This window comes from Microcaecilia unicolor, chromosome 7 (genome assembly GCF_901765095.1).
Source record: "Microcaecilia unicolor chromosome 7, aMicUni1.1, whole genome shotgun sequence".
NCBI classification, from domain to species: domain Eukaryota; kingdom Metazoa; phylum Chordata; class Amphibia; order Gymnophiona; family Siphonopidae; genus Microcaecilia; species Microcaecilia unicolor.
This window is the reverse complement of record NC_044037.1, coordinates 228,099,258-228,116,071: the sequence shown is the minus strand read 5'-3', so window position 1 is coordinate 228,116,071 and position 16,814 is coordinate 228,099,258. Positions and strand designations below refer to the sequence as shown.

The following is a 16,814-nucleotide window of genomic DNA, read 5'->3' as shown; positions in this document are numbered from 1 at the left end:
TGAATTCCAACCTGCAGCAAATTTCAGGTATTTTGCGTGGTGAAGTAGGGATCTAAAGCGATCGTAAAGTCAGTTAGTAATGAAATTTGCAGAACAATCTACAAAAATGGAGACTTTTGATTAAGAACTTAAAACGGTGAACTCCTCAACGCTTGTGTTGATAAAGGCCAGTAACCTCCAACAGAGAAAGATGGAATATTTAGAAAAACAGATTAGGGGAAACAATTTACGTTTCCTTAATTTTCCTAAATCCCCTTTCACTCCAGCATTAGATATGTTGAAAAAATACCTTAGTGAAATACTAGGTATTCCCTCTGAGGGATATCCACCTATTACTAAAGCAGTGTATATTTCAGGAGCTGGAGGGAAAAAATTGCCTTTTAATCCCCATCTGGTTTAAATTTAACGGAATTTCTTGAGACTTCATTGGAGGTTAAACTGAAAGAACTACATTTGCTCTGCAATTAGATCGTAATAATATTTTCAAACTTTATTTTCGCCACACGGATTCACCCTTCTTTGGCTCAAAAATTTGTTTTTCCAGATTTTGCGCGAGAAACTCAAAGAAAAAGGAAGCCATTTTTATTGTTAAAAGAGAGAGTGCTGCGTATAGGAGGGACCTTTATGTTAAGGTTCCCCTGTAAATGTTGTGTTTCTTTGAATACTATGAATTATATTTCTTTAAACCAGAGAAGTTAATAGAATTTATTTCATCTAAAGAATAGTACTGCAGTAGTTCTTGATTGCTAGCGCTTTATCTGGCTGCGACACTCTAGGCTCTGTCTGCTCGATTATATGTATAATTTATGTTTATTTTAATTGAGTATTTCCTAGTTCTTGGATCAACATTTTGTGGACTAAATTGTAAAAAAAAAAATCTTTTTCAGTGAACTTTCATTTAACCTTTCTATAATGTGCAATTTATGTTAATTGCATAAATATAAAATGAATAAATACATAAATAAAAATAAAAAAATTACAAGAGGGCCTTAAGAGACTGGGAGACTGGGCGTCTAAATGGCAGATGACGTTTAATGTGAGCAAGTGCAAAGTGATGCATGTGGGAAAGAGGAACCTGAATTATAGCTACGTCATGCAAGGTTCCACATTAGGAGTCACAGAACAAGAAAGGGATCTAGGTGTAGTCGTTGATGATAGGTTGAAACTAGAGACTTGCACGGGAACAGGGGACAGAAGCAGTTCCTGTGGGGTTCCCGTGGGGACGGAAGCAGTTCCTGTGGGGTTCCCGTGGAAGTGTATGCTGCACTTGCGCCAGCCTCTCACCTACCGAGTACCAAGTTCTTTGAGTGCTGTCTCCTCCTCCTCCTTGCTTTAACAGCACAGATGTGGAAAGCCTCCATTAAGGAGGTGGTAGAGATACAAATGGTGACAAAATTCAAAAGGCATGGGATCAACACAGAGGATCTCTATTTAGAAAATGGAAGTTATAAAAAACCTAAACTTAAATGTCTGCATGTGTGTGAATGTGTTGCGTGACACTTACATGGTGACTCTGGCTGTGATGAACTAGGGCCGATACCGGGAGACCTGTACGATCTGTCTCTCATATATGACAATCTGGTTTGGATGGGCTGGAAAGGGTTTAGACAGCAACTTTAGTGGCTGGAACATGAGGACAATGCTGGACAGACTTTTATGGTCTGTGTCCCGCAAATAAGAAGATGAATAGGCTGGAGTGGGCTTTGAGGGCAACTCCAGCAGATGGAACATAAGGATAGGGCCAGGCAGACTTCTGTGGTCTATGTCTCAGAAATGCCACAGAAAGACTATAATCAAGTTATAATACTAGTAAAAAAGGCCCGTTTCTGACACAAATGAAACGGGCGCTAGCAAGGTTTTCCTCATTTTGCTGTTGCCTGTGAGGTGCGATGCCCCCCTCCCAGCGCCATCCCACCCACGGCGATGCAGCCGGCCGCAGCCATCCGACCCACCGTGCCCATCGCACCCACCTTCGCGTTGGTTTGGCGGCAGGGGACCCGGAACCCCGCCACCACAAGTCCTGTGTGCTGACTACGGCGTCATCTTTGGCGTTGGTAGCTGTGCAGGGCGGAGTTCTGTGCGTCTGACGTCTTACACATGCAGGACGTCACACGCACAGAAGCCCTGCCTCCACAGGCTAGGAACGCCGAAGATGACGCCTGTAGTGAGCAGACAGGGCTTGTGCGGGGTTTCGGGTCCCCCGCCGGCAAAGCAACGCGAAGGTGGGTGTCTCAGGAGGGGGTTGTTGCGGGGGGGTGTTGGAGGTCCTTGTTTTCAGCTGCAGCTTTAGGGGAGGGTGTACGAATCTGTGGGGGGGCTTGTATTTTTTGAGGTTTGGTGCGCGGGAAGGGGGTGGTGTTTGATGTGGGAACAGCTTGAATGTTTAGAGGTTTGGTGCGCGGGGGGGGGGGGGTGTTGGATGTGGGAACAGTGGTCTCCAGAGTCATTTGCACTCCGGAGCTTTGGAGGTGCGTCCCCTTTCCGCGGGTGGGTTGGCAGGGGGAGGAGTAGGGAAACACGTTCCGCATTGTTTCCCTACTCCTCCCCCCTGCGTGGGTGCGAACCGTTTGTTTAGTAGAGTTTTTTTTTTCCTGCCCTCGACGTCATGACATTTGATGCGAGGGCAGGGCACGGGTCAGTGGGGTGGCTTCACCACCATGAATCCACGAACCGTTCTGGAAGACTGACTGACTTCAGTGACATCATTGTCCTCAGAACGTTGAGGTTGCGTTTTATTATCGTAGATCACATTCATTGTTGATTTAATCATGAATTGATAATGATTGTTACTATTGGGCAGACTGGATGGACCGATCCGGTTTTTATCTGCTGTCATTTACTATTAATCCTCTCTGCTTCCGGGCTGATGCGTAGACCTCAGCTCTGACATAGGCATGAGCATCAGATGTCACCTGGCCTACTGGCGCGTGCATGTGGTGATCTCTTAGCACACAGTGGCAGTGAATCAGAAATGTGTATATATATATATATATATATATATATATATATATATATATATATATATATATATATATATATATATTATAATGATTTAGAGATGGGAGTGACTAGCGAGGTAATTAAATTTGCTAATGACACAAAGTTATTCAAAGTTGTTAACTCGCGACAGGATTGTGAGAAATTACAGAAGGACCTTACGAGACTGGGAGACTGGGCGGCTAAATGGCAGGTGACGTTTAATGTGAGCAAGTGCAAGGTGATGCATGTGGGAAAAAAGAACCCGAATTATAGCTACTTCATGCAAGGTTCCAGTTAGGAGTTACGAACCAAGAAAGGGATCTGGGTGTCGTCGTCGATAATATACTGAAACCTTCTGCTCAGTGTGCTGCTGCGGCTCGGAAAGCGAATAGAATGTTGGGTATTATTAGGAAAGGTATGGAAAACAGGTGTGAGGATGTTATAATGCCTTTGTATCGCTCCATGGTGCGACCGCACCTTGAGTATTGTGTTCAATTCTGGTCGCCGCATCTCAAGAAAGATAGTACAATTGGAAAAGGTGCAGCGAAGGGCGACTAAAATGATAGCGGGGATGGGACGACTTCCCTATGAAGAAAGATTAAGGAGGCTAGGGCTATTCAGCTTGGAGAACAGACGGCTGAGGGGAGACATGATAGAGGTATAGGTGGGTGAAGCGTCTGTTCACGCTTTCCAAAAATACTAGGACTAGGGGGCATGCGATGAAACTACAGTGTAGTAAATTTAAAACAAATCGGAGAGAATGTTTCTTCACCCACGCGTAATTAAACTCTGGAATTGTTGCCGGAGAACGTGGTGAAGGCAGTTAGCTTGGCAGAGTTTAAAAGGAGGTTAGATGGTTTCCTAAAGGACAAGTCCATAAACGCTACTAAATGGACTTGGAAAAAATCCACAATTCCGGGAATAACATGTATAGAATGTTTGTACGATTGGGAAGCTTGCCAGGTGCTCTTGGCCTGGATTGGCCGCTGTCGTGGACAGGATGCTGGGCTCGATGGACCCTTGGTCTTTTCCCAGTGTGGCATTACTTATATGTGCGCACCAGAGTGTTCCAACCAGCAGGGGGAGATAGAGAGCACTCAAATTTCACAGTGCCACATGGTCAGCTAGCTCCACTGCCTCTTCAGTATTTGAAGCTTCCAAAGCAGTATAACAAACCGCAATGGGAATAACATGAACTTTCCTCACAGCGAACGATGGCCCAATAACAAGGGCATGAACTCAAAAGGAGGGAATAAACACATCCTCCTGGAGGAATAAACTCGTCCTCCTTTGTATTTATGGAGGGAATACACACATTCTCCTGGAGGGAATGAACTCAACCTCCTACACATGAACTGGAGGGAATGAACTCATCCTCCTATAAGTGAACAAGAATCCTGAAGACTGTTTTCCAACCTTCTCCCAAGGAAGGATTAGAACTACAGGAAACAAGAAAAGAACCTGAAACAGATTCACAGCATACAGACAATCATACAGGGAGGGCTCATGGCTTCATCTGCTATGACTAAAGGAAAGAAAATTACCAAGGTAAGAACCTAATTTTCCCTTCCTTGTCATCAAGCAGATGAAGCCATTACGTATGGGATGTATCAAAGCAATCCCTATATAGGGTGGGAACAAGTCACACAACGCGCTAGCACTTGTGCTCCAAAACGCACATCCAGCCTGTAATGTCAGGCAAATGAGAGCTTCGAAGCCCATGTTGCTGCACTGCAAATCTCATGAAGAGAGAGTGCTCCAGTTTCAGCCCAAGAGGAAGAAATCGCTCTTGTAGAATGTGCCTTAAAGGCTACAGGCGGAGGCTGGCCGGCAAGCAGATAAGCTGAAAAGATAGCTTCTTTAAGCCAGCGGGCAATAGTGGCTTTAGACGCAACTGCCCAAAGGATTCTGGAAACTCCTCCTTAACAAAAGAGGGTAGAAAAATAGGCTGATTTAGGTGAAACGCTGAAACCACCTTAGGCATGAAGGAAGGCACGGTACGAACCGTGACCCCGGACTCTGAAAATTGCAGAAATGGGTCTCGACAGGACAGCGCCTGGAGTTCTGACACCCGTCTCGCCGAAGTAATGGCCTCAAGAAAAACGGCCTTTAGTGTCAAATCTTTCTCTGAAGCTCGCCATAGCGGCTCAAAAGGAGAACCCTGCAGAGTCTTCAAAACTAGCCCCAGGTTCCAAGCTGGACAAGGTGCCCGCACGGGAGGACGGAGCCGAAGCACCCCTCTAAGAAACCGTGCCACATCTGGATGAGCAGCTAAAGACACGCCTGCAACCTTACCATGAAGGGAGGCCAATGCTGCCACTTGCACCCGCAGGGAATTATAGGCCAAGCCTTTTTGTACACCATCCTGCAAAAAGTCCAGAATCAGCGAGACAGGAGCCCGCATGGGTGTGATCGCTTTTGAAAACACACCAAGCCTCAAACTGGCGCCAGATCCTGGCATAAGCCACGGAAGTGGACCGCTTGCGGGCCATGCAGGAAAGTGGAAATAACATTATTGGAATAGCCTTTGCCTCTCAATTGTGCCCTCTCAATAGCCATGCCGTAAGACCAAAACGGCAGGCGTCCTCCATGGTTACCGGTCCCTGCGACAACAGGTTCAGTACCAGAGGTAAAAGAAGGGGAGCCTCCACTAGCATCTGTCGGAGGTCCGCATACCAAGGCCCCCTGGGCCAATCCGGGGTGATGAGAACCACTTCTCCTGGGTGAAGCCGAATCCGCAGGAGCACACGCCCTATCAAGGACCACGGAAGGAACACATACCAGAGGCCAGGGTTGAGCCAAGGCATCCAACCCAGCTGAGCGAGTATCTCTCCGTCTGCTGAAAAGCACGGGACTTATGGCGACAAGCTTATGGCAAGACCCATTACGGGCTTGCCCCATTTGGCACATATCTGCAGGAATACTTCGTCTGCCAGTTCCCATTCCGCTGGATCGATTTGATGCCTGCTTAGATAATCGGCTTGCACGTTGCTCTGACCTGCAATGTGAGCTGCCGACAGAAACTGTAGATGCAGCTCGGCCCAGTGGCAAATCTGTTCAGCCTGCGCGGCCAGCGCTCTGCACTGAGTGCCGCCTTGTCGGTTTTATGTAGGACACTGTTGTCATGTTGTCCGACATCACTCTGACAGCCAATCCTTCCAGGGTCACTTGAAAGGCCAAAAGCGCCTGAAACACCACTTTCAACTCTAGGCGACTGATGGACCACTCTGACTTGTCGGGTGTCCAAAGACCTTGGGCATGCTTCCCCTTGCAATCTGCGCCCCAGCCCTTCAGGCTGGCATCTGTCACCACTAGGCACAAATCTGGGAGTACCAGCGGCATTCCTCGCCGCAGCATGCTGTCTGAGAGCCACCACTCCATGTTGAGTCGGGCCGCAGGGAGGCAAGAGAGTCTGCATTGATAATCCTGAGATACTGGAGACCATCGTTGAAGCAGGGAATACTGCAGAGGTCTCAGGTGCGCTCTCGCCCAGGGCACCAAATCCAAGGTGGCCACCATCGATCCCAAGAGCTGGACAATGTCCCAAGCTCGCGGGCGGGGCATCCTCAGGAGCAGACGGACCTGATTCTGAAGCTTGCACCGCCTTTGCTCGGGTAGGAATACATATCCCGAGTCTGTGTTGAACCGGACCCCCAAATATTCTAGAGATTGCGAGGGGGTCAGGTGACTTTTGGCTACACTGACGACCCAGCCCAGAGATTGCAGTACTGAGACCACTCTGGCTGTAGCTTGATGGCTCTCTGTTGCGGAGTCCGCTCTGATGAGCCAGTCGTCTAGGTACGGGTGAACCCGGATACCTTCTCGCCTGAGAAAAGCAGCTACTACCACCATTACCTTGGAAAAGGTTCGGGGAGCTGTGGCGAGGCCAAAAGGCAAGGCCCGAAACTGGAAATGTTTTCCCATCACCACAAAAACTTCTGGTGCGGGGGCCAAATTGGAATGTGCAAGTAAGCGTCTTTCAGGTCCAGAGACGTGAGAAACTCTCCTGGCTGTACCGCCGCACTGACGGAGCGCAGGGTTTCCACGTGAAAATGCCACACTCTTAGGGACTTGTTTAATTCTTTTAAGTCCAGAATAGGGCGAAAAGACCCACCTTTTCGCGGCACCACAAAGTAAATGGAGTAGCGGCCGCAGCCGAAATCGGCGGGAGGCACCGGGGGAAGCTACCCCAATGTGAATCAAGCCTTGTAAGGTCTCCTCTACCGCCGCCCGTTTGGCGGCAGAACCGCATCGGGACTCCACAAACACGTCTCTTATCGGGACATCGAATTCTATTCGGTATCCTTCTCTGATCAGGTCCAAGACCCACTGATCTGAGGTAATCTTGGCCCACTCCTCGAGAAAGAGGGAAAGACGTCCTCCTATAACAGGAATCGAGGAGGGGCCGGCGCACCATCATTGAGAGGTCGCCCTTGAACTCCAGGTCTTAAGCCTGCTGCTGTGGAACGTTTGTCCGAGCGAAAGGAGTTCCTCTGCTGAAAACCGGCCACGAGAAGTGGACCCAGCAGAATGCCCCGGGCGGTACCTTTAGCTTCACGGATGCGAGGTCTAAGAGGAGTGAACCGCCTGACCCTTGGAGGGAGGGCCGCGGCCTATCCTCGAGTAAGCGCTGGGGTTTAGCATCTCCCAGGCCTTTCACAATTTTCTCCAACTCCTCACCCAACAGGAGAAGGCCTTGAAAGGGCAACTTCACCAACCTTTGCTTAGAGGCCATGTCCGCCGCCCAATGCCGAAGCCACAGAAGACGGCGAGCCGCCACTGCTACAGCCATCGTTTAGCCAAAACTCTGACAATATCAGAAAGGGCATCAGCCAAAAACGACAAGGCCGACTCCATTCGCGGAGCCACTTCAGACAAGGGCTCCGCTCCATCACCGGGCTGTTCCACTGCCTGTTGCAACCATGCCAGGCAGGCTCCAGCAGTATAACAACTGCATGCAGACGCCCAAATAGTAAGACCAGCAATTTCAAAGGACCGTTTAAGTGCTGATTCCAGTCTACGGTCTTGCATGTCCTTCAGGGCAACACCTCCTTCAACCGGGAGGGTAGTTCTCTTTGTCACAGCTGTGACTAGGGCATCCACCTTAGGCATTGCAAAGTGAGCCAAATGCTCCTCACTCATAGTAACATAGTAGATGACGGCAGAAAAAGACTGAACGGTCCATTCAGTCTACCCAACAAGACAACTCATGTGTGCTACGTTTTGTGTATACCTACTTTGATTTGAACTACGCTCTTCAGGGCACAGACAAGTCTGCCCAGCACTATCCCCGCCTCCCAACCACCAGCCCCGCCTCCCAACCACCGGCTCTGGCACAGACCGTATAAGTCTGCCCAGCACTATCCCACCTCCCACCACCGGCTCTGGCACTGACCGTATAAGTCTGCCCAGCACTATCCCTGTCTCCCAACCTCCAGTCCCACCTCCCACCACTGGCTCTGCTATCCAATCTGGTTAAGCTCCTGAGGATCCATTCCTTCTGAACAGGATTCCTTTATGTTTATCCCACACATGTTGAATTCCGTTACCGTTTTCATCTCCACCACCTCCCGCGGGAGGGCATTCCAAGCATCCACCACCTGTCCGTGAAGAAATACTTCCTGACATTTTTCTTGAGTCTGCCCCCTTCAATCTCATTTCATGTCCTCTTGTTCTACCGCCTTTGTATCTCCGGAAAAGGTTCGTTTGCGGATTAATACCTTTCAAATATTTGAACGTCTGTATCATATCACCCCTGTTTCTCCTTTCCTCCAGGGTATACATGTTCAGGTCAGCAAGTCTCTCCTCATACATCTTGTTACGCAAATCCCATACCATTCTCGTAGCTTTTTTTGCACCGCTTCGATTCTTTTTACATCCTTAGCAAGATACAGCCTCTAAAACTGAACACAATACTCCAGATGGGGCCTCACCAACGACTTATATAGGGGCATCAACACTCCCTTTCTTCTGCTGGTCACACCTCTCTCTATACAGCCCAACAACCTTCTAGATACAGCCACCGCCTTGTCACACTGTTTCGTCGCCTTCAAATCCTCAGATACTATCACCCAAGATCCTCTCCCGTCCGTACCTATCAGACTCTCGCCACCTAACACATACGTCTCCCGTGGATTTCTATTCCCTACGTGCATCACTTTGCATTTCTTGGATTGAATTTTAATTGCCAGACCTTAGACCATTGTTCTAGCTTCTGCAGATCCTTTTTCATGTTTTCCACTCCCTCCGGGGTGTCCACTCTGTTACAGATCTTAGTATCATCCGCAAATAGGCAAACTTTACCTTCTAACCCTTCGGCAAGGTCAGTCTCAAATATACTGAACAGAATCGACCCCAGCACCGATCCTTGAGGCACTCCACTACTCACCTTTCCCTCCTCCGAGCTAACTGCATTCACCACCACCCTCTGGCGTCTGTCCGTCAACCAGTTCCTAATCCAGTTCACCACTTCAGGTCCTATTTTCAGCCCATCCAGTTTATTTAAAAGCCTCTGTGGGGAACCGTGTCAAAAGCTTTGCTGAAATCTAAGTAGATTACGTCCATAGCTCGTCCCTGATTCAATTCTCCTGTCACCCAATCAAAAAAACTCAATGAGATTTGTTTGGCACGATTTCCCTTTGGTAAAACCATGCTGTCTGGGATCTTGCAACTTATTGGCTTCCAGGAAATTCACTATCCTTTCCTTCAGCATCACTTCCATTACTTTTCCAATAACCGAAGTGAGGCTTACCGGCCTGTAGTTTCCAGCTACTTCCCTATCACCACTTTTGTGAAGAGGGACCAACTCCGCCATTCTCCAATTTCTCGGAACCTCTCCCGTCTCCAAGGATTTATTAAACAAATCTTTAAGAGGACCCGCCAGAACCTCTCTGAGCTCCCTTAATATCCTGGGGTGGATCCCATCCGGTCCCATGGCTTTGTCCACCTTTAGCTTTACAAGTTGTTCATACACACTCTCTTCTGTAAATGATGCTGTATCCACTCCATTTCATTTGTACTTTTCCAGTCCATCGCAGTCCTGCTCCAAGATTTTCTTCTGTGAAAACAGAACAAAAGTATCTATTTAGCAAATTTGCTTTTTCTTCATCACTATCTACATAGCGGTCCGCAGTATCTTTTAGTCTCACAATTCCCTTTTAGTCATTCTCCTTTCACTAATATACCTGAAGAAATTTTTGTCACCCCTCCTTACATTTCTAGCCATTTGTTCTTCCGCTTTCACCAGACGTATCTCTCTCTTGGCTTCTTTCAGTTTCCTGTATTCCTTCCCGTGTTCCTGTTCTTGAGTTTTGTGTATTTCTGGAACGCCAACTCTTTAGCGTTTATTTTCTCAGCCACTTGTTTGGAGAAGCATATCGGTTTCCTTTTTCTCTTGCTTTATTTACTTTCCTTACATAAAGGTTTGTGGCCCTATTTATAGCTTCTTTCAGCCTGGACCACTGTCCTTCCACTTCTTGTACTTCCTCCCAGCCCATCAGCTCCTTCCTCAGGTATTCCCCATTTTAGTAAAGTCAGCACTCTTGAAATCCAGGACTTTGAGTTTTGAGTGGCTGCCCTCCACTACAGCAGTCATATCAAACCAAACCATTAGATGGTCACTGCTGCCCGGTGGGCACCCACTCAGACATTTGACACGCTATCCCATTTGTGAGCACCAGATCCAGCGTCGCTCCCTCCCTCGTGGGTTCCTTCACCATTTGTCTGAGCAAAACACTTTGGAAAGCATCCACGATCTGTCTACTTCTCTCCGATTCCGCCGATGGAACCTTCCAATCTACATCTGGCAGATTGAAGTCTCCCAGCAACAGCACCTCCCTCTTCTTTCCTAACTTTTGAATATCCGCGATCAGATCCCTATCTAGTTCCTCCAGTTGTGTTGGGGGTCTGTAGACAACACCCACGTGGACTGAGGTTCTATCATCTCTTTTTAAGGTGATCCATATCGCTTCTTCTTCTCAGAGGGTATAACTGCCCATAGCCCTGGAAACTTTCAAAGGTCTTCGGGGTCAGCCCATTAAGCTGAAATAAGCTCTGGATGGAGTCATGCAAAGGAAAGGCTCAAGCAGGCTTTTGGTACTCGCCATCCTCGGATTTCCAGAGGAGGTCACGCCACTCCCAGGATCTTCAATAGAGAGGACCTGTAAGACAATGAGGCATATTTTCAAAGCACTTAGCCTTCCAAAGTTCCATAGGTTTCTATGGAACTTTGGAAGGCTAAGGCTTTGAAAATATGCCTCAATGTGAAATAAGCGCTGGCAGCTCCTCGCGGTGGAAAATCCTCACCGCGGACGGATCATCTGAATCCGTGGCCCTTCTGCACCTTCCTCTGGTTCCTCTGGCCACGAGGGCCTGCCAGACCCCTCAGTCACCACATCCCGACCACGGGGGGGAAAAAGGGGGGTGTGCCACTCTCTGAAGGGGAATTTACCCTTCTGCGCTTCTTGCGGCCAGCTATCAGGGAAAAATGCCTCAGAGGGCAATCCCAGGCCTGCATCCACCGGAGGGGCAGTAAGGGGGGCCGTAGAAAACCCCTATGGCTGAGCTCTTTTAAGCATATATGCATTATGAAGCAATAATACAAAGTCAGGGGAGAAAAATTGCCCTGGGCACCGGGTTCCAGTCCCAAATCGCAGGCCATCCCGGAGGAGTCAGAAAACACTCTTACCTCACTGGACCGAGTATACAAGCTCCAATCATGCTGTAGAAACTGAAGAAAACCTCTTGCTTTTTTTTTTTTTTTAAACGCTGTGAGGAAAGTAGAGAAAACAGCAAAAGAGGCAATCAAATCAACTCCGGAGGTACAGAACCGTGGGAAAGGCGAACCAATGTGCCTGCATCCACCAAGTATAGATTGGGAAAGAGCAGGGAAAAGTGAAACTAATGTGCTCACATCCACTGGGGGGATGGGTAAGGCAGGAAAAGGGCTAACCTATGTGCCTTTAAAGTGAAGCTGCTAACAACTGGCAAGCCAGGAGCCACCCCCAGGCAGATTTTTTAAGGAGCTTGATCACGCTGCAACCACCCTGCTTGGGGAGACAGAGAATACTGAAGAGGCAGTGGAGCTAGTTGACCATGTGGCACTGTGAAATTTGAGGCTATCTCCCCCTGCTGGTTGATGGACACAACCCATACGTAATGGCTTCATCTGCTTGATGACAAGGAAATGTCCATTGACCATTATTAAATGGACTTGTGGAAAATCCGCTATTTCTGGGATAAGCAGTATAGAATGTTTTGTACTTTTTGGGGATCTTGCCAGGTTTGTGACCTGGATTGGCCACTGTTGGAAACAGGATGCTGGGCTTGATGGACCTTTGGTTTTCCCAGTATGGCAATACTATGTACAAAGATGTAGAAGCAAAATTTGAGCGGATCTGGCAACCATTACTGGACTTCAAGAGAGCTGATCATTATGCTTACAGACACATCACATTCAGTGCTACTTTTATATATAGTGGTGAGTGAAGAGTTCGTGTGTCTCTCCTTCAGGCTTTACTTCACTTATTTTGAGTTTGATTCTTTGTGTTTTTCTCATTTTTCAAGGTTCAACTGTTTTTGGCTATTATGACTACTTGGCAGAATATGCTGCGTGTTATTTCTTTTTGTACAGTACCAGTTGCTAGTATATATTTTGTATCTAAGTTTTAAAACATTTAATGTAGAGAGGTGTGGTAGCCGTGTTAGTCCATTTTATCACAGCATGAAGTCTCTGTCCTCTCCAAGGACTTTCATTTTGCCCATCCAGCTAACTGGACGAAATCCAACTATATTCAGATCTAGAAGAATTCTTTAGAAAAATGCGCTGAAGGCACATTTCCACAATAAGGGACCCCCAACAGACCGGAATACAGTATTTAACAAAAGAACTTATTTCACCCACAGGAGGGACAAAACTACAAGCTGGACAACTACATAGAAAGTTTCAGACATAGGGTAAAATCATAACTTTCCAACAAACAAAAGAGAATTCTGTACAATCTTACCCCACCAGAAAGAGCGGCCACCATAAGAAGGGCACAGACAGCTCTCTGAATATAAATACTACAGGAAACTAACTGAGGACCCCACAAAGGATTATACAAAAGCAGCTAAAAGACCTTATCAGAACCATTTCCTAAACAAGTACAGCCACATCTGAAGAAACTCATGCCAAACCAACCTTCTGTAGGCACATTCACATGCTACCCAAAATCCACAAACTGGAAACCCTGGCCAGACCAATCATTTCGGGTATTGGCACACTCACGGCGGAAATATCTGGACTCATAGAGGAAATCTGAAACCTCTTGTGCACAAAACAAACAGCTTCATACAAGACACCACCGACTTTCTGAATAAATTGAAAAATATCACCAAACACCCTTCTGGTCACGATGGATGTAGAATCACTATACAGCAACATTCCCCATGCAGATGGACATAGCTGCATGTGGAAGACTCCTAAAAACATCCACACCAGACCATCAATACTCACCAGAAATTATTACAAAATTAATCAATTTATTTTAACTCACAACTACTTCTGCTTTAACAATGATATCTATTACAATAATAGGCAATGCGATGGGCACCAGGACAGCACCCAATATGCCAACCTTTTTATGACTGAGCTGGAAGAGACATTTCTGAATACATACCAGACCAAACCCTCTAAAATACTACCGGTACACCGATGACATTTTTATGATTTGGACAGAGGGGGAAGAAACTCAAACAATTTTACTATTCCTTCAATACATACCATCCTATAATCAGATCAAAATTGACTACTCCCCAGAAAAAGTCAATTTTTGGACACCACGGTCTCAATCAGTGATGGCTATATACAAACATCTATATACAAGAAACCCCCAACAGATGCAGCTACCTCACAACTCCAGCTTCCACCCTTCACATACAAAGAGATCCATTATTTACAGCCAAGCAACAAGAGATACCACCGGTATCTGCTCCGACCCAAGGGACGAGACAGACATCTTGAAAGCCTGACTGCCTCCTTCGAACGGAAAGGCTACACCCCAAATAATCTCCCAAAACATTGCTCCTCCCTCAAAACACCCAGGGAAAATCTGCTACAGTACAAAGAAAAAAAGGCACAGACAGAATCCCCCTTATAGTGATATACAACCCAGAGCTGGAAAAATTAAGAAAAATCATAAAATATCTTCAGCCTCTACTCCAAGAGGATGAATTACTGAAAGAGATATCCCAGCTCCACCAATGCTGGCCTTCCAACAGCCACCCAACTTAAAACACAAGCTAATCAGAAGTAAACTCCCAATATAGACTGAAAAAGAAGAGACGGGCACACATCCTTGCAATATATCCAGCTGCAAGCTATGCCAAAACATTCACAGGACCCCACAGTCATTAACAAAGGAAAAATATTCAACATAAAGGAATCTTTCACATGCTCATCTTCCATATGGTATATATCATTCAGTGTAAAAAATGTAACGAAGGATTGCTAATTGGAGAAACAGGCCAGATGCTAAAGACAAGATTTAATTTACATAGGCATCACATGCAGAATGCTGGTGCTAGCCTGGTTCCCACCACTGTGGGGCAGCACTTTACAAAACCAGATCACTGTACCAGTGACTTCATAGTAAGAATCCTAAAAGGTAACTTTAAAACAATACAGGAACGTAAGATCTTTGAAGTCAGAATGATTGAATATTTTGACACCCAACAGACAGGACTTAAAGATCTGGGTTTTCTAGCCCATTATAAACCATAAAGTTTATCACCCTCCTCTCATCTATCCACCCCCATCCTGTTAGACTATCACTGAATGCTTTGATGTTCCCATGCATACCTCCTACCCACCCCCGCCCTGTTAGACTGTCAATGAAATGCTTGGATGTTTCACTTATATATAGTGTCATCTACCACATTTGCTTATTTCCGATCTGACGAAGAAGGGCAACCTTCAAAGCTAATCAAGAAATATATTAAGGTATGTCCAATAAAAAGGTATCATCTTATTTTCTTTTCCATGTTTTATTTTGTTTGATTTCTATTGAAAACATTTAATAAAAGGAAGATTTTTAAAAATTTGTGATTGCGATTAAAAGTCTGTTATTTATTTTTCCACTGTGGCTCCTTGTGACTCTGGGCAATGGAGAGTTAAATGACTTGCCCAATCACAAGGAGCTGCAGTAGGGAAAAATATAAACAAACATACCTTTAATCACATGATTAATTGGGATTAAATTTTTAATTTAAATGCAGCCTTAATTATTTGTTGATTTTCAATCAAAATATTCTTAGGAAAGTTAGGGATCAGATTCCTATAGACAACAAGCAGCTCAGTTTTCTTTAATCTCAAACTAAGACCACTGGTGCTAAGCCAGTGAAAAGTTACTTGAATGCCCCTAGCAAAATAAACACATTGCTAGTATATATAAGTATTCAATCCTCAATTCTCTGTACACATCGCAACGGGGGAGTAAATAAAGATAAACAACACAGCTCACACAGCTGAACATTGAAGAAAACCCTCTGCCATGACAAGCAAATCTGATGATTAAGAGTCCAGCATTTGTTGCTGGGTTCTATCAGACAGAAATAAACCTGTTAAGAACCATAGAACCAAATTTCGTAATCTGCTAATCTCTAACAATATCTTATCTTCATTTTAGAAGAAACTACTGAAATGTTTTAGTTTTATAAAACAATTTTATATTTATTCTGTACACCACTCTGACAACACCTATGGAATTCACATTCAGTCAAAAAATGCAAAGTATAGTTTTGGAATTCCCGTGTTCCTAGCAGTAATCTAAAATAAACCCACATAAGGATACAGTCACACAATGACTTCCTGAGGTCCACAGAACATAAAGCCAGTCTCCTTACTTCAAAAGGAAAACTCCTCTACTTTCTGTTCATAATCAAAATTATCCTGGTTCCCAATAAAATTCACATATGGCTTGCAAAAGTCTTCATACATATGTATTTCTTTCAGACTGCAGAATGTGAGACGTGCTCCACTCAAAACGCATTCAATTAGGAATTTGTTTCAACGATCTACACAAAATACTCTACACTGTCAATGCAGAAACACAATTACAGAAATATTTATTTATTGATTGATGATTCAAAAAGTAATTAAGAACAAGAAACCAAAAGAACTATGTAACTCTTCTCACCCCTTGACTTAATACTCTGTAGCAGCCCCTTATGCAACAAGTAGTACTGAATCATTGGGGACATGCATTTGCCAACTTTCCACGGAGGGTTAATACAATTTTTGCCCATTCTACCTGGCAAAATAGCTCAAGTTTTTAAGTTGGCTGGGGACTGTCCCTGAATGGCAGGCTTCAAGTCTTTCCACAGATGTTCTATAAGATTCATGTCCGGGCTTTAGCTGAGGTATCTATAATGGCTCATTACGTAATGATACTGACTGCCACAAGGTAAAATTATGTATAATCATACCTGATAATTTTCTTTCCATTAATCATAGCTGATCAATCCATAGACTGGTGGGTTGTGTCCATCTACCAGCAGGTGGAGATAGAGAGCAAACTTTTGCCTCCCTATATGTGGTCATGTGCTGCCGGAAACTCCTCAGTATGTCGATATCAAAGCTCCATCCGCAGGACTCAGCACTTAGAGAATTACACCCACGAAGGGACACTCTGCCCAGCTCACCACCGCCGAAAACGGGGGAGGGGAATTAACCCAGCTCATCCCCACACAAGTGGGGAGGGGAATCCGTCCAGCTCATCCCCGCGGAGCGGGGGAGGGACACCACACCCGCCGATGCGGGGGGATCTGGCTATCCTGCAACCGCAACCGCGGGAGGA

The 16,814-nt window shown here is 45.9% G+C and overlaps 1 protein-coding gene across 1 annotated transcript in view; it reads right to left on the bottom strand.

Annotated features, from left to right (window-relative positions):
* The window catches only part of LOC115475111 (methyltransferase-like protein 2), a 41,203-nt gene extending 25,248 nt beyond the window's left edge, over window positions 1–15,955 (bottom strand). Inside the window, exon 1 of the mRNA XM_030210851.1 lies at window positions 15,884–15,955. Within this exon, the coding sequence (XP_030066711.1) occupies window positions 15,884–15,955 (72 nt within the window). The remainder of the gene's footprint in view (window positions 1–15,883) is intronic.
* Between the last annotated feature and the right edge of the window lie 859 nt (window positions 15,956–16,814).